Source organism: Trichechus manatus, unplaced genomic scaffold (genome assembly GCF_000243295.1).
Source record: "Trichechus manatus latirostris isolate Lorelei unplaced genomic scaffold, TriManLat1.0 scaffold00066, whole genome shotgun sequence".
In the NCBI taxonomy this organism is placed as follows: Eukaryota; Metazoa; Chordata; class Mammalia; order Sirenia; family Trichechidae; genus Trichechus; species Trichechus manatus.
The window spans coordinates 4,102,727-4,124,575 of NW_004444002.1; the positions used below are offsets into that span (position 1 = coordinate 4,102,727).

Below are 21,849 nucleotides of genomic sequence, written 5' to 3' on the forward strand. Positions count from 1 at the left end.
AGACAGTTTAGCATCGTTTGAAGAAAAAACATATTCTCTAGAGACAACAGAGAACAAAAGTTACAGCACGATTGTCAACACTTGCAAAATGATTTAAAACAGGTTTTATGCCCCAAGTGCTGAAGGCGGGTCCTATACATCAAAGGACACATACATGTCCACATAAAGGCAAAGTACCAACTAGCTGATTCATTCTCTCATCTATGGTCCATCAAACAGATAAATCTGGAACATCTTTGGACATAGACTGTGATTTTTGTACCTCAGCCAGCACTATGGGATCTTGGACTAGATGGCAGGAAAACATCAATATTTGCTCAGGTCTAAGATTGCTCAAGATGGCTACATGAGGGAGGAGGAGGAGGAAGATGAACAGTTTACCCAATGTCCACTGTTCACCTACTACCTCTCATTGTGTAGGAGCCTCATGGCCATGTTCAGTAATAATACCCATAGTTTTGGTGTTTTGATCTCAGAGCTTTTAGTCCTTCCAGTCTCTGTCAGTATGTTACTGCCCCACATGAAGGCCATATTCAATTTGCCTCTATCATGCACCCCTTTGGGGGCTAGTTAAGCTGAGTCATCCACTGTGGTCCCTGAGAAAACTGCAAGAACAGAAGCTCTGCTTAGCATTCCTGTCTGTGTGCAAGTGTCTGCATTGGTAGTGCAGCTCAAATCTTCTTGCCAAGACTTTCTTTCCCTCTCCATATGATTAGGGTGTGGGGAGGGGAGGTGAACCTGGTGGCAATAACCAAGCTGCTAAATTGCTGAGCTGGTCTTACTTGAAGTGTGAGAAGGAGGTTTTACGGCACGTCAACAACATCCTGTTGTTCGGGTGCTTCTTTCTCTTTTTCGCACATCTGGCTGAACTGGGATCCAGGTGGCTGACTAGTGCCTGGCCGCAGACGCGGTGGCATCTGCCTTCTGCCTTCCCCTGCCTTGGCCTGCCCAAGAGTCCACCAGGCCATGGAGGCGGTGACTGTGTATCATGGCAAAATCAGCCGAGAGACCGGGGAAAAGCTCCTGCTCGCCACTGGTCTGGATGGTAGCTATTTGCTGAGGGACAGTGAGAGTGTCCCGGGCGTGTACTGCCTGTGTGTGCTGTGAGTACGTCTCCGCGGGGGCTCAGGACCAGGCCTGCAGCAGTCAGCCTTCGGCCTGCCGAGGGCGCAGGCTGTGGGTGGGGTTGGCGATGGCAGTGGACGGGGCAAGGGCGGGCGGAGCTCCCAGAGGCCTCCTTCTCTGCTCCATCAACGGGCCCGAGGGCTTCTTCTGGCCCAACCTGGGGCCGTGGTGGACCACATTTTGGCCTAGGCAGCTCACTGGGGATTTTGCGTTCTGGGCTCCCTCTACTCCAGAAGGACTTCACCAGGGCCTTTTTGGGGCAGCTGCAGAGAATGTCATTTTAGGTGGGGGAAACACCGCCTAGAATTTACCGTTGCTCCAAAAAAGATCCAGGCTCCCGGCTTCTGCTTTGCCTTCAAGTTAGAGGTCAGCAAGGTGGAGCCCTGGAATGGTGGCTTGGCCAGATTTGGGGCCACCAGCTCCCAAGAGAAGGAAAGGTCTCTCTTCAGCTAGCTCTCTTTAAACGATTTTGGAGGCGTAATCCCAAAGGAAGACCGTTGAATTCAAGGAGAGGAGAAAGACTCAAAAACTGAGTCCATTACTTTGAGAATGCAATGCCACTTAGGTTGGAGTTGCCAGAGGAGAATGGTTGTGAATAAAACTGCCTCTCTGGATCTGCTTATTTAGCTTCCTTTAGATGAATTGTGTGGGGGCTGGCGGTTTCAGAACGAGGACCCCTTTTGAAAAAAGCCAGGACTTACAACAGTCATAAAGGGCACAGAGGGAACACACTCTTGTTATAATTCAACCTTGCCCTTTGTTTAGGCATGTGTCAGGCTAAATTGCCATTTTAAATCAGATGCACCTTCATCGTTTCCCTAGGGCTCCAGAGTCAGGCAGAGCTGAGATCTAATCCTGTGCTAGTCAGATGCTAGGCTTGTGACCTCTGGCAAGTTAACCTCTCAGTCCCTTTGTTTTGTCACCCATAAAATGGGTATAATATTCCTACCTACCTCATAGGATTGTGAGGATTAAATGCCGTAATGCACATAAAAAACTTAGCACTGGAGCTGACACATAGTAAATGTTCAATATGTGTAAGCTAGTATTATTATTATTACCTTCTCTTTTCAGTTTGATTTCTTGATTTCTTTTAGTATTCTGGGGAGGGGAGCATTTCTAGGGAAGGACATAGCCCAAGCACTTTTCAGCAACAGGATAAAAGCACCCATGAAAATACCAGCCCTGCACAGTAGTTCCTAGGCAGAAAAAAATGAGGAAAAATGCTTGGTTTAGTGCCTAATGATAGACTGCAAGATTTTGAAGTACCTTCTGGGTCAGTGAAGAAAGATTACACCGAGGCTGGTGTTAGAGGATTTTCATTTGTATGTTGGCTTTTTAAAAGGGGCAATCCATGATTGTGGCAGCTCTCAAGTTAACTGGAATACCCTCACTCTCTGGCATGCTAAATCAATTTATGGTAAAGGCTTCAAGGGAAATATGTGGAAGCTATTGAATCTCTTGGGCTCAGATCTTTATGTTTTGCTTATATTATTGTCTTCCCCAATTGGAAACTAGGGAAGGCCACTGAAAGCCAACTGGTGTTTTCTGGTTCTTTTCTTATCAAAAGGAGGTGGAAGAGTGAGCAGGTGGTGGAAGGGGTTGCTTTAGAAAAGCTGACAAAGGAGATGATGGGCCAGAACCCAGAGGTACAAAAAGAAGGTACAAAAGAAGCCTGGGTAGGGGAGGGAGAACAGGGGACAGTGTGTGGCAAGACTCACCTAAGGCTTCAGCCACATTGACCTCCTTGCTATTTCTCAAAGACGCCAAGCAGGCTTCCCTCGTAGGGTCTTTGTGCTTTTTGTCCCTTCTGCCAGAAATACATTCGATTCATGTATTTGTTCAACTGTCTCATCCCTCAGAGAAGACTACTTTGACTGCCTTATCTAAAATGAATGTCCTCTCTCTGTTCCTGTTGCATTCTATCTCTTTATTGTTTTTCAAGGAGCTTAAAACTCTCTGATATTTGTTTATTTACTTATTTATTGCTGGGCTCTCCTGCTAAAATGTAATCTCTACAAGGGAGGGGACATTGTAGTGGTCACTGCTCTATCTCCAGCCCTAGGAACACAACCTGGCACATAGTAGATGCTCAGTAAATATTTTTGAATGGAGGAATTAATCAACTGTCAAGGCAAATTCTGTTCTTTACTGCAAAGAGCTTTGGACTGATGTCAAGCGTCCAGGATGCAGGCCCTTAGGAAGTCACTGAACTTCTCGGTGCCTTGGTTTCCATATTTATAAAACAGGAATAGTAATGCATGCCCTATCTTCTGCATAAGATTGCTGTAAGTAAAATATGGAACTGTAGCCTTTTGTCCATGTAAGTCAAGGCCACATAAGGAATTAATTTAGACAGGTGGGAAATTTTCAAACATTTAGCTTTCACCCAAAGTGAATCTTGCATAAATGCATTTTTTTAATGATGCTTAGCTTTCCATGAAAACCTCCTACGAAGGAGCAGAAATCTGAGTTAGTAAGCAAATTGAGAGTCCCGCGAATATGTCCTTTGATTGGTACACAGCAGCCTCCAAGTCTTATGGGACTGTTAGAGTGATAGCCGGGTTGTCAGACTCTGCTGTGATACAAGGATACATTGCCTTTTATCAGAGTTTCTCAACCTTTTTGAGCCCGGGGTCCCTCCCCTACTTTTTTTTTTTTAATTTTACCTTGTTGGATATGGAATATTTATTTAGTGGCATATATTCCAGGGTCCCTTTTGATAAACATAAATATTTCATGCCCCCTTTTTGGTACTATACTGTAATAACAAAGAAATCCATTTTTAATTTGAAATAAACCACATACTCATTGTAAAACAAAACTCTTATGTTTATGATATGAGTTGAAATAAAAATGTAAATGGTACCATACACATGTCCAACAAGATATAGTCAACAAACATACACTGACTGTAGGATTCACACAGAATGGGTTTTCATTCAATCTTTTGTTTCCATTATCCAAGAAGGTTTTGTTGAGCTTTAGTTTCTGTCTTTTTATTGCAGAAACAACACACTGTGTATGCCTTTCAAACTATTGTCGTGGTTTGGGTGCTGTTGAGTTGATTCCGACTCATAGCGATTCCATGTGACAGAGTAGAACTGCCCCGTAGGGTTTTCTAGGCTGTAATCTTTACAGGAGCGGATTGCCAAGTCTTCTTCCCATAGAGCCATTGGGTGGGTTCGAACTGCCAACCTTTCCGTTAGCAGCCAAGCACTTAACCATTGTGCCACCAGGGCTCCTTCTTTCAAACTAAACTTGCTTCTTTCCCCAGTTGGGAACCCTCTAATCATAGCGTTTAGATAGGGCCTTTGAAAATTTTCCTCTGTTCACTTTTAGAAATCTGAAACTCATTCTAAAAGCACTAAAGTTTTCCATTTATAGGATTGCTCATCTTCATTGAAAATGAGAAGTTATTCTTCCAAATAATTTTTCTAAGTATATCTAGAGCATTGTATAAGTCTATTTAAAAATAGTTCCTTATAAGTAATGCCTAGTCGTTATAGAAAAATTTAAAAATAAAAATAGATCCTTATAAGTAAGACCTATTCATTATAGAAAAATTGAAAAATAAAAATAGTTCCTTATAAGTAATACCTATTCATTATAGAAAACTGAAAAATAAAAATAATTCCTTCTAAGTGATATCTATTCATTATAGAAAAGTTGAAAAATATAGATAATGGACATGAGGGAAAAATCATCCATCGTTTTATAACCTAAAGGCAACTATTGAAAATTAAGTGGATTTTCTTCTACATTTTAATAAAATGCATTGTTCTGTAGGCACACATGGGCTCTTACAACATTGTATTCTGCTACGTTTTCCATTTCACATGAAAAAAACCCCACTCATATATGTTATTACAAATGGATTTAAAGCATTATTCTTAATGATTACATGACAGTAGAGACATTGAATGTACCATATTTTCCTTAATCAGTCACCTGTCTTTAGACATGCGAATCATTCCATTTTTTGCTATTATATAAATTCCATCATGATTCATATTTCACTAAAGTTTTCCTTGTATTTATGATTATGATTATTTCCTTATCATAAATTTCCAGATGTGGAATTTTGAGGTCAGAAAACATGAACAGCTTAGGATTGTTAGTGTTCATAGGAGCACCATTTTTTTCTAAATGGTTATTCTAATTTATATGCTCATCAATAATGCACGAGAGTATCCATTTCACCACACCCTCCCTAGCAATGGGTATTCTTGTGTAAAAACAAATTCTCCTTGATATATGGTATCTCACTCTTTATTTTATACTTTTTTTGATTAGTGATGGATGTCTCTTTGTGGTTGTTAAGCTGTTGTATTTCCTTGCTCATGAATTGGTTCTTTGTGTACTTTGCACATTTAACTGCTTTTCTTAAACACATTGTGAGTTTTTGCATATTAATCCTTGATCTGTTGTGTTTGTTGCAGGTATCATTTCTCAGTTTGGTGTTTGACATTCCTTTTTTTTTTTTTGGACATGCACAGATCTGTCACTCATTTTGTGTTTTGATTTCTTTTTTCGCTTCCCAGCTTAGAAAGTCCTTCCACCTCCAGAGATGTCATAAAACTTAATTTCAGTTTTTGTTTTAAATTTATGGTTTGGTTAGTTTACATTTAACTCCTTAATTCCATTTGGAATATTAATGTGAAGAAAGATCTAAATTGATTTTGCATCCAAATAGCTAACAATTGTTCTAACATGATTTTTTAAATAGAACTTTCATTCTCCATTGAGCTGTTAGCTTACTTTACATTATTTTAAATTCTTATATATAACAATTATTTTCTCTGGACTATCTATTTGGCTGTATTGATACATTTATTCTTGTACTACTAGTACTATAGTGCGATAATGCTTTAATACATTTTAAAATATTATTTGCTATTCTTGCCTATTGGTGCTTTGAGATGAACTCTAGAATCATTTTGTTAAGTTAAAAAAATCCCACCGGAATTGCATTAAACTAATTAATAAATTAAAAGGAATTGTTATCTTTAAAGAATTTAGTCTTCCGTCTAAAAACATGGTATGTCTCTCCATTTATTAATTTTGTTTATTTATATCCATCAAGGAGCCCTGGTGGCGCAATGATTAAGTGCTGAGCTGCTAACTGAAAGGTTGGCAGTTTGAACCCACCAGCTGCTCTGCTGGAGAAAGATGTGCAGTCTGCTTCTGTAAAGATTTACAGCCTTGGAAACCCTGTGGGGCAGTTCTACTCTGTCCTACAGGGTCACAATGAGTCGGAATCAACTTGACGGCAATGGGTTATATCCATCAGTATAAAGTTCTGTGGTTTTCTTCCTGTAGGTCCTGCACGTTTTTTGTTAAGTTTATTTCTAGTTATTGTGTATGTGTCTATTTTTGTTGTTTCTATCATAACTGAAATCTTTTTCCATTATATTTTCTGTTGCATAGGAAAACTACTGATTGTACATAATTTTCTTGTATTTATCCAGTATACTGAAAGCCCTGATTAATGCAAATAGTTTTTTTCTTTTTGCTTTTTTCTCTTTAGGGTTCTAGGTATATGCAGTTTCTTTTCACTAAGGTATATATGTGCTCTCACATTCCTCCCTTTCTCATCCTCATGTAGGCAGCCATTGGGAAAATACTGAATGCCCACTGGGATCATTTGATGGTGATAAGAGGAAAGCAAATTAAAAAAATTTAGTTTAAAGAAATAGTTTATTTCCATGATTAACATCCTTCTGTTCATATGTGACTTTGTTTTCTATTTATCTGGTGGAAGGTTTGGAAGAGGGAATGCTATTATGTTCTTTAACCTCAAGGACACATATTATGAAGTCATTAGACATATATGACTTTAGATAAAAGGATAATTATCTTTTTGTTCTTTAAGATTTAAAGGAATTACAAGAAATAAAGTACCTATTAAACAATTGAACTGGAGGAATAGGGGGAGCAGTGACAAAATAAAAACCCAGCTTATCAGTTGTAATAGAAGGGAACAACGTGGCAATGAACTCAAAAGAGTGAGAAATTATAACTTAAATTACATTTAGTTTTTGAATACAATTGGATTGTTGTATATGCTGGTGGCAAATTTATTTTCATGATAATTTAGGTCACCAAAATTATTTTGGATTTTCCAAGCACAATACATTAATGTCAGAATGAGCCTGAAGGCCAGCCTAGAATTAAATTTGCCACACACAAACCATGCACAGACAAGTAAGCCAAGAGCTGATTCTGGTTGACAGTGTAAAATTGAAGTTGCAAGATTGGCCTGAAGATGTCATTTAGCTTAAGCAAAGAGGAAGACTGGGTTGACCTCTTCTGGGCTCTCCCTACTTGGCCTCTTTTCTTCTTCCCCCTCCCCCACGCTCCACCTTAGTGGACAGTTCCAGCCCTTGGTCCAGCTGACTGCCTTAGTTATCTAGTGCTGTTATAACAGAAATACCACAAGTGGATGGCTTGAAGGAGAGAGATTTATTCTCTCACAGTCTAGGAGGCCAAAAGTCCGAAATCAGGGTGCCAGCTCCAGGGGAACTCTTTCTCTCTCAGTCAGCTCTGGGCGTTGTCATCAATCTTCCTCTGGTCTAGGAGCATTTCAGCACAGGGACCCTGGGTCTAAAAGATGCACTATTCTCCTGGCTCTTGTTTCTTGGTGGTATGAGGGTCCTCCGTCTCTCTGCTCACTTCTCTCTTTTATATCTCAAAAGAGATTGGCTTAAGTTGTAGATTAATCTTGTAGATTGAGTCTACATAACTGCCACTAATCCCATCTCATTAACATCATAGAGATAGGATTTACAATCCATGACACCGACTCCTTCCCTTTATGAGAACTGTGCATTTGGAATTGTCTTTCTGACCAATTTGTTCGTTCATTCCCTCTAGGTGCCTATAGTATTAGGAGAAGCTAGTATAGGAGAGAGGCAGCATAGACTGGTGGTTAAGAGCCCAGATCTTCTAGCCAGAACCTTCTGCGTGTGTATCCCAGCTCTGCCACGTAATTAGCTATTTTACCTTGGGCAAGTTACTTAAACTTTCTGTGTCTCAGTCTCCTTATCTGTAAAATGGGGGTGATAATAGTAAATAGTACTTACTCATAGGGTTGTTATGAAGATTATTGTATGAGTTAAAGTCCGTAAAGTACTTAGAGCACGTAATGGATGTTTGTTAACATAAATAAAAGATCTATAAATAATCGCAATATAAAGTTAGATCATGATCCAAAAATCAAACAAAACCCGTTGCTGTTAGTGGATTCCGACTCATAGTGACCCTATGTGTTACAGAGTAGAGCTGTGCTCCATAGGGTTTTCTCAGATGTAATTTTTATGGGAGCAGATTGCCAAGCTTTTCTTCCTCGGTGCCACTGGGTAGGTTTGAATCACCAACCTTTAGGTTCGTAGTTGAGCACAAACTGTTTGTGCCACACAGAGATCTTCTTAGACCATCATTGTTGTTGTTAGGTGCCATCGAGTTGGTTCCGACTCATAGCGACCCTATGTACAACAGAACGAAACACTGTCTGGTCCTGTGCCATCCTCACAATCGTTGCTATGCTTGAGACCATTGTTGCAGCCACTGTGTCAATCCATCTTGTTGAGGGTCTTCCTCTTTTTTGCTGACCCTCTACTTTACCAAGCATGACGTCCATCTCCAGGGACTGATGCCTCCTGATTACATGTCTAAAGTACCTAAGACGATGTCTCGCCATCCTAGCTTCCAAGGAGCACTCTGGCTGTAGTTCTTCCAAGCAGACTCGTTTGTTCTTTTGGCAGGCCGTGGTATATTAAATATTCTTCGCCAACACCATAATTCAAAGGCATCAATTCTTCAGGCTTCCTTATTCATTGTCCAGCTTTTGCATGCGTATGAGGCGATTGAAAACTCCATGGCTTGGCTCAGGAGCACCTCAGTCCTTAAAGTGATATCTTTGCTTTTTAATACTTTAAAGAGATTTGTTAATGCAATGCGTCGTCCGATTTTTGAGTAATCATTCCTTATTTGGGGGTATTTAGATTAATTCAATTTTTCGCTATTAAAAATAGAACTACTATGAAAATATTTGTCAAATTGCTCTTTTCTTTTGATTCATTTCTTTGGATTGTGTGAAGATAAGCAAGATTATTAGGTCAAAAATATGCAAGGTTTCATAGCTCTTGTCACAAATTGCCAAGTTGTTTTCTAGAACAGTGATTTTCAGCAGACGGGGAGAGGGTATGTGTAGTTTGAAAAAAACATATTCAATATTTTAGTTTAATTTTGTATTATAAAATTATTGTTTCATAATACAAACTACAGAAAAAAACTTTAAATCTTGTTGGGGAAGGGAGGGTAATTGTTGAGAAACACTGCTCTATGAAAACAGTTGACAAAACTTCAGCTTATATTAAAAATTAAATTGTATTCTTTAAGCACAGACTGAGTGACTATGGGGGAGACTGAAGTGCCTTAGGTGGGTGAAAGAAGCCAGCTTGACATTGGGAAAGTTTCCGTCAATACTCCCAGTGAGGTTCGGGCATTCTCTTTGCATTTTGGATCAGTCCTTCTCTAACTTCCATGTTCATACTAATCACCCGGAGATCTTGTTAAAATGCAGATTCTGATTCAGCAGTTCTGGGGTTGGGCCTGAGATTCTACATTTCTAACAAGCTGCCAGGTGGTGCTGATGCTGCTGGCCCGGGGACTGTAGTTTGAGTTGCACGGTTTCAGATCTCGTCCATCCATAACCTATAACCATAAGAGTTGACTGCAGGTGGTCCTTGGTCGGTAACTTCAGCGATTTGAAAGTGGAACATATGAACTGCTGGCTTATTCGAGGGCTGAAACAATTTTGCTCATTCAGAAATTTGAGGAGTTCGGGAAGGGTAAGAAATTTGTTAACATTGGATGTGTTAATCATGAGAAGTTTGATGTGCCATTGACACCAGGTTGTTCAGAGACTGAAGAAGGTAAGAACGTTTGAAGTGGTACTCAGGTTCCTGCTGCTTAACTGAAAGTGAGATAAGATCACATTCGTTAGGAAACATTTTTTCAAAACAGACCCATTTATTTTGACTAGATGAGGCTGAATGATAGTAGGAAGATAGATTCATTGTATTTTTTTTAGAGATCCACTGTTTTAGAAAGTGAAAAGCTGGCTGCTTACCATTTTGCTTACATTGTTGCTGAGATTTTAAATAATGCACTTTCATGTCACCCTTAATGATACAGAATATTTCCATTAATCGCTTCCCACAGGGAAAATGAAACTAGGGTCCTATGATATTACCCTGCTTCTATCTCCATTTTGCTGTGTGGCTTTAAGGAAATCACTTAAACCCATAAGTTTCGAGTTCCCATAGTGAAAAATGGAAATCAAAGCTCTTGCCTTGTTCCCTGTAGAGTACTTACTGAAATCAGTGGGCTTTGAGGTAGACTTCAATTGCTTAAAAAAAGATTTTAACACTGTACTATTTTATATTTATTCAGTATATTAGATATAGGCATATCTCAAACTATTTTATAAAAGATCTAAAAATTCTGGCAAAACCTTCATAACAAAAATGAAACGTATAATAACACCAGCAATTAAATTGACCTTTTGGCCTGTGTCGCAAGTCCAATGAAACAGTTTAGAGTGTTTTAAATGCTTTTATTTGCCCTTTCGATAAGCAGTACCAATGAATATTGATTAAAGGCATAGAAATTTAACTCACATATTTAAAGACTTTTAGCTCTGACAGGAATTAATGGCAAATGTGCTCCATTACTCAAGCACGACCCTCTGTTTGGAATGCTTTAACATCATCTGTTCTTGTAAGTTTAAACACATTGATTTTAACCAGAGGTTACTAGAGGTCCTAATCAAAGATCTAATATTGACCCAAACTTGTGCTCAAGAATAAGAGTCTGAAACTGTGTTAAATAAAACCCTGTTGACTCAGTTCAGATTCATAATTTGAAATCATTCACTATAAAGTTTACTTTACCTTTTCTGTGAAGTGAAAGTTTGCTAGGCAAATGAAGTTGTACTACCATATATACTAAAACATAATAAATAATATATACACATTACAATGTGGGGATCAAGAGCTGGGGCTCTAGAGTCAAACGGGCGTGATTCAAATCCCAGCTTTGCTGCTTGTCCTCCGGTGTGGCTTTGGTTACTTAACTTCTCAAAGTCTTAGGTTTCCTCATCTATAAAATGAATCTCACAATATAAAGCTTATAGGATTGTTGTGGGATACAAAAGAGATAAATCATGTAAAACTCTTGGTGTAATAGAAATATATTATACAGATACATAATGTGTATACACCCTGAGTAATGGGGGAGAATGTTTCCTCCATCTAAAATGACAAGCTACTTCCAAGTACTTCAGCGGTACTCCTTTTTATTCAAATTACTATTATATTATAAAAAATAAAAAACCAAACCCATTGCCATTGCGTTGATTCTGACTTATATCATATTAATATCATATTATAAAAAAAACCCAAACCCCTTGCTGTCGAGTCCATTCTGACTTATTATATTATATATTATATTAAATCTGTTGCCGTCAAGTCCATTACGACTCATAGCCACCCTATACATCATATCATATGTCATATCATATCATATGTCATATCATATCATATGAGCCTTGGTAGTGCAATGACCAAGCTGCTAACCAAAAGGTCGGTGATTTGAACCAACCAGCAACTCTACGAAAGAAAAAACCTGGTGATCTGCTCCCATAAAGATTACAGCCTAGGAAACCCTACGGGGCAGTTCTACTCTGTCCTACAGGGTCAATATGAGTCGGAATCAACTTGATGGCACACAAGAAAAACAACAGGAACATAGTATAATACAAACTAATATATAGTAATACTGTATTACTATATAATAGTAATATTATATTACTATATTATTAATATTATAATTAATGTTACTATTTTTAAGTAGGCCTGACAATACCTTAACCCAGTAAAATGCTGTTTTCACTTTAATGGTTTATATTACTTAAAAACAATAAGACTACGTTTTGTTAAAGCTGTTTAATAATTCACAGTTTTTACCAATTACAACAGGTTCTTAGTTTCCTTCTGTCCAGTCTTTCAACTGGACAAATTAGTGTGAGCTAACCACATTTCAAAAGAAAGAAAAAAAAAAAAGAAGGCAGACTTGGAGCTGTGATTAGGCAGATAGAATATTTATACAGCAAGTTAAATTTGCCTGACTTTTCTTCCTATGAATGCAATGGTGCCATACATGTGTGTCCCAGTATACGTAACATTTATATATAATGGTAAGCTCCAATTGAGAGCATCCATTGTTCTTTTGGAATTTTTCAGTAATGGAAGTTTATTCTTTCACAGGTATCAAGGTTACATTTATACATACCGAGTGTCGCAGACAGAAACAGGTTCTTGGAGTGCTGAGGTATAGCTCTTTTATTTATTTTTGCTTCTGTGGGCATCAGGGAGGTGTTTGAAATTTAGACTGGTTTTATAAAAGGGCAATCAAATCATACATTACCAAAATATTCATCAGATTCAAGTCACTAAAGCCCCAATCCAAAATTGTTCATGGATCATTAAGAAGCCTTGAGGAATTTTGGTCCCAGTCCCGTCCAGCCACCTTGGAACAGAGTGATCTGACTTTGGGGGAAAGATTTACAAAGCTGAAGGATTGTGTCAAACTTTCAGTGCTTATCTGAAATTTTAGAAAGCATATCAAATACCAAAAATAAATGGAATGATTAGATTGGCAATTATTTGCTGAACGATACTAATATGAGTGTTGGTGCTGTGGGGTGGGGGTGGGCGGGGGGAGGAGATTAAAAAACATGACTCGTATATTCTAAGAGCCTAGTATCCTTGGGGAGATCCTAGCAAGAGGTGGACCGGGGTCCCAAGTCTGGTCTCCCCACCTTTCCCTGCTAGCTTTATGACCTTGGGCAGGCAACTTAACTTTTTTGCGACCCAGTTTCTTTATCTGTAAAATGAGCGTAAGAATAGTCCCTTACTTATAGGGCCCGTTTTGAGGATTAAATGAGATAATGCATGAGATAAAGGAAGCTCTTAGTCACATGGCCTGGCATGTAGTAAGCCCTCAAAAATGTGAGCTCCCTAAAATTGCTGAACAATGTACGGTTTTATATAGTCAAGGGCCAAGTTAGCTAGCATAGGAGTTCAGAGAAGGGAGGGTTTTCCAAGGGTTGGGGTAATCAGGGCTGCTTTAGGTGTGGAAGCAGGACTCTGAGCTGAGCCATGTGGGCAACACTTGGATAGGTGAAATAGAGACGAGAGAACATCGCAGTGGTTTTGAAACTGTGCTCTGCAGAAGCCTAGAGTTCTTCTACCTGGGTGCCTTGGGGCTACCTGGAGGTTGCAGAGGGAGAAGGGGAGGTAAGTGGGTATGCCTTTGGTTCCCAGCCTGGCTACAGTCTGAGCAGTTCCCTTTTATTTTGCTTATAAACTGAGACTCTGAATAGGATTTCATTAGAAAAAAAGGGTTCTACTGCTTTAAAAATGTTTAAAAGCCACTGTACCATTATTCCAAGAAATGCCCGTAGAGTGAAACTGTTTTCACGAACCAGGGTAGTATATCCTATCTTACCAACGTAGAAGTCTGTACAATAAAACTTCGACCTCAAATGCTTTCTCTGGTTTCTGACTCTTTAAAACAGCCTGTCTTTATAATGAAAGTACTTCATTATGAGTCGTTTGAAAACACAAATACGAATCAGCCCTTGTTAATATCTCGGTCTGTCTATGCATTTAAGGAACTCTAAAGTCTAGACGTAAAAAGAATTAAAATCGCTCTATCCTTTAAAAATTCATCTGTAAACTAAAATACACAAATTTGGACTACAAATATTTTGAACTACTAAGATGAACTAGGGCAAGGTTTCAAAAACCTTGTCGCTTTATATCAGGATAATTAATACTGTAGTGCTAATTAGAGGAAAAGCGGTACCATGTCTAATCAAAACTACTTATACCTGTTTAGTTTTTTTTAATTCTCTGCATCACTGTTGAGATGATTGAATAAGAAATTAAAATTCATTTATTATGGAGAATATTTGTGTGTACTATATACATATATACATATGACTGGAGCCCTGGTGGAGCAGTGGTTAAGAGCTACGGCTGCTAACCAAAAGGTCGACAGTTCAAATCCACCAGCTGCTCCTTGGAAAACCTATGGGACAGTTCTACTCTATCCTGTAGGGTTGCTATGAGTAGAGATTGACTCAATGGCGGTGGATTTTTTTTTGAGTTTTTTTTTAATATACATATTTGTATATAATTTGACCAGAAATAGACCTTCTCTTTAAAGAAGTAGCCTTCAGCTCCTGAAGAATATTCTTTATGGAAAGGATCTCAAATTCTTAGGGTTTAGCAACCTGGTTTTTAAACTTGCTTTTCCCTGTTTCAAGGGTAACATCATATGCAGATCGTTCCATGCGTTGTGATCATGTTAAGGAAGACAGGGTTTATTGAACATAAATGCCCCCTCATCCTATTGTCTGGTCTGACCCCATTTATATAGTAATATTGCAATTATCTGCACTAAGAGAGCAGAAGATTGGCATGGATTAGCCCCAGATGGAAAACAGTTCAAAGGACTCTTCAGATTTATTTTTGAAATGCACATTGCCTCTTTTTCCATCTACTAAATTTGCCTCCTCAGTTACGTTTTGCTAAGGTGAATATTAAACTGGTGTGTATTCTCAGAGCTCATACCACCTGACTGGAAGAACTTTCTCTAGAGCATATTGAAGACCAGCTGTGATCCAAACATGCTTTCATGGATAACTAAGAGGTGACAGTATGAGAAATGTGCAAATTTGAACAATAGTTGAGTTTAGTGACAGGATGGGAGTTGTCAGTGATGCAATTCTTGTGGTAAAGCTATTTTCATAGTTGGATAAATGATAGCTATTTATACTGCCTTTTGGAACAATGCTTTGGTTTGCCACTGCAGGAAAAATCATGGCAGTAGCACTGTGCTGTCTGCTCAAAGATTATGCTAGAAATCGAGGGAAGTCTGGAAGTTGTTGCAAAGAGTGGAATGAAAATGATCCCTGGATCGACTGAACTATGAAGGACAAATATCATATATTGAGTTTTAAATAGACTTTTAGATTTGATCATTGCCTAGTGCATTAACTTAGTCATGTGTTTGAAGCTAAAATTTTGCTATATTATAATTAATTCAGAAAATTGTACGTACAGCCAACTATCATATATTAATATGTGCATTGTCAGCAGTACATTTTTAACTCTAGGCTGACCTCCCCCTGCTTACTTCAGTGCCTTTGGGCTTCCCTGGGAATTTGATTATCAGTAGATGCTAAATAATTTTACTTATTACTCTAAGCAAAACACCATAAATTTAGGTCAGCCATTTGCCAATGAAATGTTGCATTCCAAATTCATATTGCTTTTATACATCCAGTGCTATTATTCCTCTCTGTTAGCATGGATAATCAAGTGTTAACTGCGTATCAGTCCCATAAAAAAGATGCTGCTGTTGATAAATGGTTTTACAAGCCACAAGAATAGCTAAAAAGCTGTGTGGTTTGAAATATTTCCACACTGAGGGAGTGTATAGTTTCTATTCTGGTCGGTGACTAGCTTTACTAGAACCTGTTTAGTGCAGGCTCGCTCTGAAAGGCAAGAGACCAGGTCCTGGGATCAAGTGCCAGTTCTGCCCTTCGTTATCTGTGTGACCGTGTACAAGCTAATTAATCTCTTGTACTTTCATTTTCTTATCTGTCAAATGAGAAGAACTGAAATAGAGGAAAGAGATGGGAAAGTGCTTTGAAAATGAGAAAAATGCTCTAAGGAGGGCATGAAGAGGCATTTTGTGCCTATAGCCTACCTTTGCAATTTGTAGATGCAATTTTGGAGCCAAAGAACTGTTTGGACCCCTGCAAGAATGGCCAGGGATTATTTCGGATGAGATCTCAATAGTTTCAGGAAGATGTTTTGACCATAGGATGGGTGGAACAGTGTTCTACATCTACTGAGGCTCCTAGCTGTGTGAGTCTATGGGTGAACACTAATTTAGAACTAAGAACATTCCATTGAGACTTTTGCATTGTTTTCCATGAAAAATTATATACTCCAATGTAGGAAGTGACCAAGACTTACTATGAACAGTGTGCTATCTCCAGCTTTTAGTCTAGTTGACAGAAGTCTGCATGCCAGCCTTCACATTTCCTCATTAAATGCTAAAAAACAAACAGCTTCCACCTCAAAAATCTTCCAGGTGGAAGAGCTGAAAAACAACTTTCTAAAAAAACAAGTCATTGTTCAATGGCTCATAGCAATACTATTTTATTTCAAGTAAAATGACAGTTTTGAGTTGACGCCTAAACCTTGCCTCATAAGCTCTTGCAGGAAATTGTTGTTGCAAGTGTCTTTGCAAGAGAACAGATGTCAGGAAAGGAATACATTTTAATAGTCACCTGCAAATAACGATCTCTTTAAAAACAAACAAAAAAATAAAGGTGACCTTATAGAGTCTTTTATTTTCGTGTCATAGAGCAAATCTCGTCACGATGAAGTGTTGACGGAGAGAGTACTTTTGGGGAGGATACAGAAGTTTCTCAAGGAGGAAAAAATTTAATGTGAAGGACGAGGCAGGACCTATTGTGAGGTGAAAAAGTATGAGGACTACTAGCCACGCATTGTGTGTATCACAACAGTCAATTTTTCATTTCCTATGTAGCATTTTATATTGTGGAAAGATGACAGGAAGGATGGGTTGTTGGTGTTTTGGTTCCTCAGGCTTTTTATTAATGACCTGTAGGATTTGTGTTTTTTTCTGTGTTTAACTGCCTCCTATCTGTTGGTGAATTCATCGTGGGTAATGGCCTGTATACCCTTAGAGGTTCAGGATGTATGATGGGTAGCAGGCAGGAAGGGTAGGGCGATGAGCAAGAGCTTGTACAAACTAAAACTACCCCTGGGAGGACTGATATGACAGCTCATTAGCTCTTCTTGCAGGGAAATTCAGCCAACCAGAGCAAGCTCTTCTGGAATGTTGTTTTTTTCCTTCTTCCTTATGTTTTCAAATATTTGAACAAGTTACACAAATGTTACCTCTCTAAGCATTCCTCACACATTTTGTAGGCTTTTTCATATCATTATGAGGTAGGTGAATAATTTGCTTGGCCTTTTATTTTCCAGACAGCTCCTGGGGTACATAAAAGATTTTTCCGGAAAATAAAAAATCTCATTTCAGCATTTCAGAAGCCAGATCAAGGCATTGTAATACCTCTGCAGTATCCAGTTGAGAAGAAGCCCTCTGCTAAAAGTACGCAAGGTACTACAGGTATGGTTTACCACTAATTTTGTATAGAGTTGTATGAGTCAGCCCGTTCATAACCATATAGTTGTAGGAAGTTCTGTAAGAAAAATGAGTTAGAAAGTTGATGTAGGCAGCAAATCAAGGGAGAGAGGTGACTATTTACATGCTGTGATTTCAATATACTATAGTATAAACTTTTAATGATACTTTGGGTGGCACAAACAGTTTGCGCTTGGCTGGTAACCAAAAGGTGGGCGGTTTGAACCCACCCAGCGGCACTGCAGAAGAAAGACCCGGTAATCAGCTTCCATAAAGATTACAGCCAAGAAAACCCTATGGAGCAATTCTACTCTGTAACATATGGGGTCGCCATGAGTTGGAATCAACTCGATGGCATAAGAATACAGTAACATACTATAAACTTTTAATGAAACTTTGCAAAAATACCAAAAATTCTATGTGCCCACAATATTTTATCCCCTCTTGTCCCATCTTGGGGCCCTGGGGGTACAGTGGTTAAGAGCTTGTCAGCTAACCTAAAGGTCGGCAGTTCAAATTCACAAGCTGCTACTTGACGCTGTCCACAAGCTGCTACCTGACACTGTGAGTTGGAATCGACTCGATGGCAACGAGTTTGTTTTTTTTTTCTTTTGTTCCATCTTAAGGAGTGCTGGTGGTGCAGTGGTTAAGTGCTCGACTGCTAACCGAAAGATCGGAGGTTCGAACCCATTAGCCACTCCGCGGGAGAAAGATGTTGCAGTCTGCTTCTGCAAAGATTACAGCCTTGGAAACCCTATGGGGCAGTTCTACTCTGCCCTGTAGGGTCATAAGACTTAGAATTGACACAACAGCAACGGGTGAAATTTGAAAGATGGGATAATTCAGAGAACACCTGGGCTGTCCTTTACGTTTGCGTAGTAAATTCTTTTTCTTCAGGGATGTGAAAGCTAATGTTAGCCTGGCCTCTGTGATCCTGATTTCTGAATTTGTTGTGCTTGAATTAATGAAATTTTATTGTAGCAAAGGATATTAAATTAGTAGACTTTATTATTACACTGGCGTAAATTGTTACCTCTCCTGAACAAAGCTATTTTAGGGTATGCGTCAAGCTAAAGACAGAATACCAGCCAATGTCTGCAGCTATCTGATATATGACTGCTTATTCCTCTACTGAAAGGTGTTAGTCACTTGTTTGGAGTAAGAGGATTGAAATAATAAATATTTATGATAAAAGAAAATAAATTATTATATCCTTTTTGACAGGGACCCTGACTCAGGCATAAACTGACAATTAATTCAAGTGATGAATTAAATTAATGAATAGTTAGCCTTTATAATAGAAATGTAAATAGAATGCTAATTTACAAATTGCTAATTGTTCGTTTCGTCTCATTATTCTATTTTTTTAAATAATTCAATTTTAAATACTAGTTGCTTGAGGTATATGAGTTGTATCATTGTGAGTTTAATGCAGCTGGAAAATTTCTAATTCTAAGCTTGCGTTAAGGAGCCCTGGTGGTGCAATGGTTAAGTGCTTGGCTGCTAACTGAAAGGTCATCGGTTCTAACCCACCAGCTGCTCCATGGGAGAAAAGACCTGTTGATCTCCTCCGGTAATTATTACAGCCCAGGAAACCCTATGGAGCAGTTCTAGCTTGTCATATAGGGTCGCTATGAGCTGGAATCCACTCAGTGGCACACAACAACAAAGTTTGAGTTAACCTTTAATTCTGATAGTTTGTACGTTTATCTTTTCTTGATTTTTAAATTATTTTTCTTTAGGGAGAAGAGAAAACCCTGATGTCTGCCTGAAAGCACCATGAAGAAAAATAAAACATCTTGTACTTTATTTTCAGTAATTTAAATATATACTCAGTCTTGTATATTGTAGATAATACAGTTCAGTGAGCTACAAATGCATTTCTAAAACCATCATAGTCCTGTAGTGGAAGCATCTAGCATGATGTTAAAGCTGAAATGGACTTTGTAGATAATGAGGAGCTTTGAAATGAAGATTGAGGAAAAAAATCCATTGGGTTATTTTCAGTGATTATATTTACAAATGGAAAATAATTTAAAGCATAATGGATACTTTATAAAAGATTAATGTCAACTCTTGCCAAATATAAATAAAAATAATCCTTATTTTTTTGGTCAAAGCCACCATTTTTAGTGAAATATCATTTGATAGCTATTGATTTTAAAAAGTCTTGCTTCATTGTATGGTTAGAAGCTTGTTTGTGTCTTTTCCACGCGTGGTTCTACATTGGGTGTTATGCTCTCCACTAGCTATGGTGTCATAGGCTCTTTTGGGATTTATGAAGCTGTGCGCTGTGTGCTAGAACAAGTACTGGATAAACAGTGAAGAATTACGGTTTAATTCTGAAAGCAACTTCTTGCCGAGTGTTCTGATGTTGGACAATAAAATCTACAGACCAATCTGGAGCTTTGTTGTTGTTGTATGCAGTGGAGTCAGTTCCAACTCATAGTGACCCCATGCGACAGAGTAGAACTGCCCTACAGAGTTTCCTAGGCTGTAATCTTTACAGGAGCAGATCGCCAGGTCATTTTCCCACGAAGCCACTGGGAGAATTTGAACCGCCAACCTTTCAGTTAGCATCCGAGGGCTTAACCAATGCGCCAACAGGGCTCTGGAGCTTTAAATCCCATACTTTAAAATATGCTCTAAAACGTGTATTGTATTTGATGCTACAGGATTGGAAATTATATTACAAATCCAGCGAAGTGGACTTTTCTCCTTTTCATTTACTTCTGAAGGGAAACTTCAGGAGCTTTGGCTCATGAGTAACTGATTTGCAAGCAGTCTCCCTATTAGGTAACCTTACAAGAACATCGAAAAACTTATGATTACATTAATTTTTAATAATTCCAAGTGTCAAAATTTTATGCAGTGATGAGTATTTGCATTTTCTTCTTACGTTTATATTTTCATGACTTTTGTGATTAATTACATGTGAAGTTGCTTCAGGGCTCATAGAATTCATTCACTCAATAGACATAAGAGGCAGTGGTTGTAGAGAAGTAGAATCACCCGGTCCCTGCCCTCAGGTAGCTGACTGTCTAGCTGGACAAGAAAACAATAAAAGAAAATAATAATAAAAGACAAGAAAACAATAGCCCTAAAAGGTGATAAGTGCAGAGATGAGTGAAGTTCCCAGTATGTAGGTAGATCTGCCTTCAGAGGCAGGATGAGTCAACACACATAGTCTGACCCATGGTTTACAGAAAAAGGCTAAGTTTCATTGTAAATGAATAAATTGGAATTCTGGGTTGTACATGAGTGTCAGTGAGCTTGGTTAATATTAGTGAACTGCCGAGAGACAGAACTGCTCTCTTGTGTGCTGGCAAGATCTGATTTCTGAGCTTTTAAAATGGATGTTATGGGAGTCCCTGGGTGGCTCAAATGGTTGAGCACTCGACTACTAGCCTAAAGGTTGGTGATTCGAACCCACCCATAGGTGCATCGGAAGATAGGCCTGGCGATCTGCTTCTGAAAGGTCACAGCCTTGAAAACCCTGCGGAGTAGTTCTGCCCTGCACGTGGGAGTCAGAATCGACTAGACAGCAGCTGCTAACAATATGGGTGTGCAAAGGCCGAGCATGACCACAGCAGTGCATTTTAGGCAGTTTACCATTTCCAGAAGTAAAAGCATCACTTTAACTTGTAAAGGAATTCAGAAAGCTGACTTTCAAAATAACATGCACATGTTGAAATGATTTTTAATTATTTGTAGCTTGAGTTTAAATTTTAATAGATGTGACTAATTTTTACTCTAATTTGTTCATCCTGGAATTATCCTAAATATATGAATTATGTCAGCATGTTCCTTTACCAGAGCCCCCCTCCCTTTTTACAATTTTTTATTGTGCATTAGGTGAAAGTTCACAGAGCAAATTAGTTTCCCATTCCATAGGTGGTACATAAAGTGTTCCATGACATTGGTTGCATTCCCCACAATGTGTCAGCACTCTCCCCATTTCTGTCGTAGTTTCTCCGTTTCTTTTCGTCCTGGTTTCCTACCCCTTCCTGCCTTCTCATCTTTGCTTTTGGGCAAATGTTGCCCTTTTGATCTCATATAATTGATTGTTATAAGCAACATACTCCACTTGAGTTTATTTTATGGGCCTGTCTATCGTTTGGCTGAAAGGTGGTCTCCAGCAGGGATGGATTACCCAATAAGCAAGGTAGGCACGGGCTTCATTGTGCTTACTTACGAATCTGTAGTGCACAATGTCACCTGGATTTGATGTGGTGAAACTCAGGTGACATTGTGCACTACAGATTCGTAAGTAAGCACAGTGAAGCCCGTGTGTACCTTGCTTACTGTAAAGTGGTACATACCGTGCTTACTCGTTATTCTGCCCCTAGCTCCGGGTATGGCTTCAGTTACAGGTCAGAAGGGTGTCTTAGGGCCATAGTCTCG

General features: G+C 38.8%; 1 protein-coding gene across 1 annotated transcript; it reads left to right on the plus strand.

Moving 5' to 3' along the window:
- Positions 1 to 859: 859 nt before the first annotated feature.
- SH2D1A (SH2 domain containing 1A) lies at positions 860 to 21,546 on the plus strand. The gene is made up of 4 exons (XM_004379595.2): positions 860 to 1,103; positions 12,459 to 12,522; positions 17,286 to 17,430; positions 19,188 to 21,546. Exons 1-4 carry the CDS (start codon positions 967 to 969, stop codon positions 19,226 to 19,228), a joined length of 387 nt encoding a protein of 128 aa, XP_004379652.1. The 5' UTR covers positions 860 to 966; the 3' UTR covers positions 19,229 to 21,546.
- The last annotated feature ends 303 nt before the right edge of the window (positions 21,547 to 21,849 follow it).

What these genes read in the sequence shown, in the direction of transcription:
- SH2D1A (XM_004379595.2), top strand. Translation starts at nt 967, where the DNA reads ATGGAGGCGGTGACTGTGTATCATGGCAAAATCAGCCGAGAGACCGGG. An exon ending in GTGTACTGCCTGTGTGTGCT is followed by an intron (nt 1,104 to 12,458) that starts GTGAGTACGTCT and finishes ATTCTTTCACAG; the next exon opens with GTATCAAGGTTACATTTATA. An exon ending in CAGGTTCTTGGAGTGCTGAG is followed by an intron (nt 12,523 to 17,285) that starts GTATAGCTCTTT and finishes TTTATTTTCCAG; the next exon opens with ACAGCTCCTGGGGTACATAA.